The sequence below is a fragment of the Phalaenopsis equestris genome, unplaced genomic scaffold (genome assembly GCF_001263595.1).
Source record: "Phalaenopsis equestris unplaced genomic scaffold, ASM126359v1 Scaffold000700, whole genome shotgun sequence".
Taxonomy (NCBI): domain Eukaryota; kingdom Viridiplantae; phylum Streptophyta; class Magnoliopsida; order Asparagales; family Orchidaceae; genus Phalaenopsis; species Phalaenopsis equestris.
In genome coordinates, this window is record NW_018165140.1 from 254,725 (window position 1) to 262,803 (window position 8,079).

Here is an 8,079-nt window from a genome sequence, read left to right on the forward strand (position 1 = left end):
ATGCCGAATACAACTTCTCACATCCACCTCATGGTATGCTCGTGCCTCAAATACTTAGTTGATTCATTTTAAGCTTCGTACTAATTGTGCAAAACATTACAGGCAAATATTACTTGGTGGATGTTGGATATCTATTACAGTGAGGTTATCTTAGGCCCTTTCCTGACATGAGATATCACATACCAGATTTTAATCGAATCAGCAATGTCACACATGGCAGAAAGAAGTTGTTTAATAAAAGACATTCCACCTTACACGGTGTCAAAGAGAAGACTTTCGATATTTGGAAGAAGAAATAGTTTATACTCTGTGATATGTCATCTTACCCATTTCCCAAACAAATTGTCATTGTCACGATAACTCTGCACAATTGTATTCAGTGGCATCCTTCCCGCAACGACATTGACTTTCGCAAGGCCAACGAGGATCAGGAGCATGTACCTTCAGAAGCATTTGAGCACCACCTCGTGTATTCCCTGTCCCGATTTAAGAATGATCCTTCCCTTATATTTACAACAAAAGGGGAAGGTGCCAGCGAAATGGTAGAGCTAAGAGAGCAAATCACTGATGTGTTGGTATGAGGTTGATTGGACTATTTGTAATTTATTCAGTTATATGTGAAATTCATTTTATTTGTCAGAATATTGTTAACATTCATAATGGATATTGAGCATTCAAAGTTCCTTTATTCAAAGGCATTTGTACTTTATATTTTATATTGTTGCTTCAATTATTTCTTTTAGAAAAGTCAATTCATTGTCTTTTGCAGCATTCAAGAAAGATGATTTCAAGGATTTCAGGGACATCCCGACGATTGCTGTCACTGCGGACTATAAACTTCCTTACTGACATCACGTCGGGCTCATAGCTCCGGTAAACAGTTCTACAGCTGCTTGCGAATCATCGCAGAGCAGTGCAGTTTCTTCCGGTGCGTAGACAGTCAAGCAGATTCCACTACTGACGGTGATCGGGGATGGATGTCATCACTGGAGGGCAATGTAGCAATGGCCATACACCGTATGCATGTTAAGAACAATATAATCATTATATTAATTGTAATTTTAATAGTTTTTTACTTTTTTGACACTCTTGGTACTCGCTATTAAGTGAGTCGAGTATCTAAATATTTGTATTTTTCTGTAGTGAATTTATATTTCTGAAGTATCAAATATATGATAATGACAGTTATGATATAAATAGTATTACTTAATAGGAGTAGAATGGTCATTTGTCGAAAAACAGCTGTCAGAAAACTATTTTCAAGCAGCTAAAATAAACAGGCAGCCAACTTCCCAGCAACAGCTTCCCAGCAACAGCTTCCTGGGCAGCTAAGCTGCAGCTGATAAGCTGCAACTGCCCCAAATAAACCCTAAGAGGCAATGTGTGGGTGGTGATCGGTGGTAATGGGCAAGCAAGGATGACCGCCAGCAATGGCTAAGCAACGATGAAGGCAAGCAAAGTGCGGCTAGCAATGGTGGCAATGCAGGAAGGTGACAATGGTGGGCCATGAGCGAGCAACGACTAAGCAAGCAACAAAGGAGGCTTAGCTAGTGGTGGCAATGTTACACGAAGCAAAGCTAAAGGCAGCAAACAAATTACAGATATTATGTAAGAAAACTCATAATAGGGCTAATTTGCTTAATCTCCAAGCAAACAAACAAAAAAGAATGGGTGATATAAAATTCAAGAGGTAAATTGACTCTCCACAAACCCTAGACCCCGCAAGAAACTAGAAGACGAGAAAATTGCAGGAATTCAAACATAAAAAACAAACCCTATGTGATTCACTCTAATAAAACACCACCAAAATAAATTCAAACATTCCCCTCGAAACACATTCAAACATTTCCCCCAATTCCTCTCCCCGCATACTTGATTATGAGCTTAACAGGCCGCACCCGGGAGCTAAGATCACCTCCGATGGGACTTTGGGATTCCACACCCTAGGCTGGGCCAGCATAACGCAATGTTTGGTGGTAAATGTCACAGGCCGCAAGTTTTTACTGCATTTTGAAATCACCAATTGGCTAGCTCCAATTTCATCAAAATAGACGTTCGTATTTGACTTATTTCAAAACAAACACCAACAAAATAAAAACCCTTTAATTTCATTATTTTACTCAGGTGATACATGCAATTGAACAAACCATTTGAAATATTTCAAGAAAAAGAAGAAATTGTGGCTAGAATGCACTTAAGATGACTTGAATTGTAATTGATGAAGCATGCTTGAAAATAACTTCAATGAAAATAACTTTGATGAAATTATGCTTTACAAGATATTTTCTTTTTTCTAGAAATAAGAAAAAGCTCAAGCGTATGAAGAAAAAGCACACAAAATATGGAAACTCACAAAAACACAGTACGGTAAAGATGTTGCATAGAAATAAAGAAACTACATAGTCAAATCTATTTAAACTGTTTTCATAATGTAGTAAATCACCTTTGCCAATAGCTGAGTCTGAATTAGATTAATGCACCTATGATATACAGGTTCAGCAAACTGGGCAAAACCTGGTCCTAGAGCCTTAAAAATACGAGAGTAAGAATTAAAATCCAAGTTAGCTATAAGAAGGACAATAAACATAGGAATTCATCAAAAAACTGAAAGAGCTAGAAGAGTGTTTAAAAAAAGTGGGGGGATATACACTGAAGGAATGTTTTCATAAAATAAGTAGGAATCCATTTTGTGACATGCTAAGCACCTCAAGCTTAAAAAATGTCACGCTCAAACCTTCACCAACAACAGTGCAAAACCCTCCCAACCAACACATACGCACACACACACATCATCACCCTCACAACATTCAGTAGCACAATTTTTTACCTTTTTAAATCAATGAAAATAACGAAGGTAATGCATTAAGAGATCAGAACTGTTGAATAAAGAAAGATTTTGAAGGAAAAAAAATACTTGTGCTATGGAAGTAAAGCATTCCAATAATGGAAATAGATCTTTGTCTGAATTTGAAAGTTGTTGCCACTTTGCAATTAATGGTGGCATCAGGATATCAAGATATTTTGGCTGCAAATCAATAAACATAAATTACTCGCCATGTTATGACTGCAGGCCCCTGTGAAAGGTCAGTTTTTTAAAATTAAAAAATAAAGGATAGCAATACCTGATTTAGCTCTCCTCCAACAGCATCAGCTAGAGTTCCAATAGCATCATAAACAATTCGGAGATTACGCCTCTGCTTTGAGAAAATTTGGATGTTAATAGGTGTGCGAGAGGAAAAAATTCAACATTAGATAGGCCAGTTCACAATCAACATGAAAGGCAATCTCTGTCTGAAAGAAACTTATATTTTTATCCATGAAGCATAGACACATTAGATGCAGAGAGATACAATTCAATATAGAATGGGGATTTCACAAGCTCTAGTAAAAGCAGAAAATAGATGCATTGAAAAATGCTCACACACTCAACTCATATACCCACACACCTATGAAAGCATAAATTACGTATATAAGGATTCAATCATGCTTGAAGATATGCAAACGCGCACAAAAGCATTTATATATTCATGCGCATGAAAATTATTTTACATCAACTGCCAACAAATAGTCAAAAGCATATAAGATAAAACAAATAGTAAATCCAATAAACATAACCAAAATAAACTACACTAATAAATTGATGACATTTAAAACATATTATTATGGTTTTGAAATGTTAAATAAAGCAACTTGTATCCAATCCAAATTATCAACTACCCTTTTATTTAACTGAAAACTATCCACAGAAAATGAATATCCTGAAATCCGTTGCCAGGCAATAAAATCCTTTTACAAGCATCTATCCATTAGGATATCTAAATGGTTTCACACAAACCTGATACTTGCCAAAGGCACATAAGAGGTGCTGTAAAATGACCTCCAATCGTGGTGCCAATTCTTCAGCAGCCTCCTATTAATTAAAACAATGGTTCAGATACAAACAGGAAAAAATTTACAAACAGCAATAATGTGACCTCTTCAAGAGTTGCAAAAGCTGAACATGCAGCCTCCTGCACTCGCTTATTAGAATCCAGTATTCTGTGAAGTAGACCCATGAGAACTTCATCGAATTGTTCATGACCTTTCTGTTGTTGAACAATGCCCTGCATAAGCAAAATAATGTTAATCCTGAAATCTTTATATTCCTTATTTAAATTTATAAACATTAAACCTTCTAACACAATTGCCCACAAATTTTTCCCCAGAAAAAAATTATAGATAATGCAATAAATTTAGGTCCAGCCTCCAATTGATCTCCTAATTACAAGAAGACGTGTAGCATAAACGGGATATTGCATAACTGAAACCTTCTAAAATTATAAAGTAGAAACTCCAACAACCAAACCTGATGTAAATGCCAAATGATAAAAAAAATCAGAAAATGGTGATCAAATGTGTTTTTAAGTGCCGGGTTGTTCAACCATCATGCTGAACACCGTGGTGATAAGAAAAAGATTGGCGTTTGGAGCTGTACAAAAATAAAAGAGAGTGACTGAACTTTTTTCCTCAAGGTACCAGGCAGTGCCACGGTGCCAAATGCTTGTACAGCAGAGCAAGAAACAAAACAAATCAAAATGAGAAGTATGTGAAATCCCAAATGATAAGAGGGCAAAAGCAACATAGCAACTGGTGAAAGACGCACACAGAAAACAAATAGAACCGTAGCAAATGATAGCAAGACAAAATACGATTATAAATCTAAGCTAAGTCTAAAAGCAAGAAAAAAATTGTAAAGAGTGATGGGTAAGATTGTTAGGGAAGTGAGAGGTTAATTGATGATCAGAAGCTATTTACTGCATATTATATCATAAGATCGATGAGATCACCTATGGCACCGAGATGCCAAAAATGCAACCAACACAAAGGAAGAAAGGGAGAACGTAGATGTGTAAACGGAACAACAACATAAGTACTGGGTATGTGTCGGCCGTTTTCGTTTTTTTTTAACTTCGTGGTTTGAAAAAGTGATGATTTTGTGATTTTGAAAATAATTTAAATATGAATATAACCTTTTTGATTTTTTAAATGTAATATTTTAATTTTAAAATAGGTGAGACCAAACGGGTCTCGCATTTAAATAGTTTAGATGATTGAATATAATACTACAGGTAATACACTTATCCCGAAGAATAAATATATCACTTGTAACAGGGATTCAATCACCCAGACTATAGAATTTGTGACATCCATATTAGTCTGCGAAATATTTTTATAAAAAGGCCAACAAGTTCCCCTACCTAACATAAAAAATTAAATAGGGTTTATTTTATCTGGGTTCCTGGTTCCCTATAGAGGCAAGCCCCTATAGTTAATTACATCTTAAATGATCGAAATCACTTAAGAAAACTCTCGATTAAGATCAGGTGGTTTTGTTTTCAAGATTTCAAAGTTTAGGTTTTCACGATTGGACATGAGAAAATCAAATGGGAATGACTCAAAATAGGAACAGTTATTTAAGGAATCCAAAAAGAAGAAAAGTAGGGGATATCACAGATCTGGGGAAAACCCCGGTGAACTCCCAACTATCCTAATGTTCGGTTTTATGTCTTTTGAAATAATTTAATTTGATATTTCAATTATGCAAATTACTTATGATTTAGGACTTATGTTTACACAATATCAGACTGTGCAAATAGCCTAAAAAGATAAGAGGATTTACACCGTACCGCACGGTAACCTCGGAATCCTAAAGCGTTAGGACTTATAATTGTAAAACAAAGTTGTACAAAAAGCCTAAGGAGTGATCCTATGGGTTGTTATTTAAACTAAAAAAGGTATATAGTATGATGTGAATGTGTTCATGTGATGTGAAGATGTTTTGTTGTTGTAGATCCACCTGGAAATCGTTCCTCGTAGCGCTGCCCACGATGTTCGCTCCAAACTCTTCGTAGTAGCACCTCCTGGTTTAGTTTTAGTTTTGAAAATGCTCCTAACCACTAGGTCATCCTAAACTAAGACATAGTGTATCAAAGTAACTAAGCATGCAGTGTGAAAGAAAAGTAACAATGCACTGTACAGTAAAGAGAAAAGACAATATAACATGCTGAAAGAAAAGCATAACGTGCTATAAAGAGTAGTATAACATGTTGGGGAAGCAGTATAACAGGCTATGAAAATAATATAACATGCTTTAAAATAAAATGTTGTAATATAAATTAAACCTGTACACCTGAGAGGTTCATTGCTCCTTTAAATTTAGCTATTATGCGCTGTGTAAAAGAGAAAAGTATGACCTAAAAAAGACTTAACAGAAACAGGTAAATCATAGGAAAAAGACAAACAAATAAAATAAAATACAACATCACATATAAAGGACCAAGAATAGGAAATTTATATGTGATATTGGAATGTCCCCAATTGCCAAGAGGATTTGAGTGTAGGAAAAACTCAAATTTCGGAGCATTGGGTTTCAGTTTTGGTCAAGTTAAGGTAAGAATTTCATTATTTGATTTAATTAAATCAGTCATGTGCTCCTAAGATCTAGGAAACCTACACTTTAGTTTAAACTTGAAGTGTCTTAAAGTGTCTAACCTCAACTAAGTGCCTTAAAACTAACCCTCAGACATCTTTAGGTTAAGCTTAACTCACCATCAGACTCCTAAAACCTAAGGGATAAACCTATAACTTTGGCAAAAAAGTTGTGAAGTGTGATTCAAATCTAATTAGGACAATTAAATGTAGGTTTATTCCAAACTTAAAGGACCTAAGTGCAGGTCTACTAATTTTTCCAATCAATGTCCTTAATTGTTATCTAAGCTCTTACTTTCTTCCAACTCCTAAATATTCTTCCAATTTACAGTTTTATCTTTCATATGCAAAAAGAAACGGTAGATGGTTCAATATTCTATCCCCTTTTAGGTTTTATCATCTCGAAGATCCAAATCTTATTTTTAAATTTTCTCTTCCTTTTTTCTTTCCCTTAAGGCTGTGAATCATTTCTGAATATAATTAAATCGGAAATTCTCATTTTTAACTTAACCGTTTAAAAAAAAAACAAAACAAAACGAACGAAAAGGAGACCGATCCATTTTTAAAACCAAGCTAAATCAATGAAGCTTAAAATAAAATTATGAATGTATCGGTCTAAAATTATTAAATTCGTCAAAAAAAAAAAGTAAAATAATCGGATCAATCCCAAGAAGGATATTCTTTCAAAGTGGCACTTTTATGGATTTCCAAACCCTTTTATAAATCAAGTTTGATATGAATCCCAAAATGAAGCTTCAAGAGCCTTGAATCAATTTAAGAAAGATATTATTTTCTCATTTTTTTATCAACGCGTGACATTTTCATGAATTTCCAAATCTCTTCATAAATCAAATTTACATCAACCCTATATTTTCTCCAAATGAAATTGTACAACCCTTTTATATTTCATAAAAGAAGAAACACTAATTAATGGAAGAAGTAATTCCCTAGCCTTCTAGAAAAACATACATATGTCAAAAATAATTTAATCACATCCTTCATCAAAAGTTTATAATGAGATACAAATCCAACATGGTGAAAACAGAGAAATATTTTTAGCATTTATCCAGCTCCAAAGAGTTAAAATCGAGTCTCAACAAGTGGGAAAACACGTAGTAATAATAGGGAATGAACATAGCGCCTCAAATCAACATCCCATCTATCATGCGTTTCAGATTTTCGCAAATAGGCCAACCAATGCTCTCAGATTTTTGCAAAGATAACACTCATATGCTTCAGATTTTGCTAACAAGCCCCGCAAATATTTTAGATTTTTGCAAATACAACAATCAAAGGTTTCAGGTTTTGCAAATACGTCACCAAAAAGTTTCAGATTTTTGCAAATATAACACTTGAATGCTTCAGGTTTTGCAAATATAACACCACAAATGCTTCAGGTTTTGCAAATACGCCACCAAAAAGTTTCAGATTTTTGCAAATATAACAACCAATGTTCTCAGATTAATGGTTCCACAAGAGCACCCTGCCATACTCCTTTTGGAAATAAATAAAACAAGTGTAAAAAAATATAAACTTAACCGGCTGTCAACAGATGGAATCGAGAGATTTCAGATACTATGCAGCGGGCATCGGGTTGAATTGCAGCCAAGG

General features: G+C 34.7%; 1 protein-coding gene across 1 annotated transcript in view; it reads right to left on the reverse strand.

Moving 5' to 3' along the window:
- Positions 1 to 8,079, reverse strand: part of LOC110030317 (transportin-1) — a gene marked incomplete at its 5' end in the record, with an annotated part of 105,460 nt that overhangs the window by 59,099 nt on the left and 38,282 nt on the right. The window contains 5 exon segments of the mRNA XM_020732977.1: positions 2,444 to 2,527; positions 2,915 to 3,025; positions 3,123 to 3,194; positions 3,836 to 3,910; positions 3,975 to 4,103. Of these exon segments, the coding sequence (XP_020588636.1) occupies positions 2,444 to 2,527; positions 2,915 to 3,025; positions 3,123 to 3,194; positions 3,836 to 3,910; positions 3,975 to 4,103 (471 nt within the window).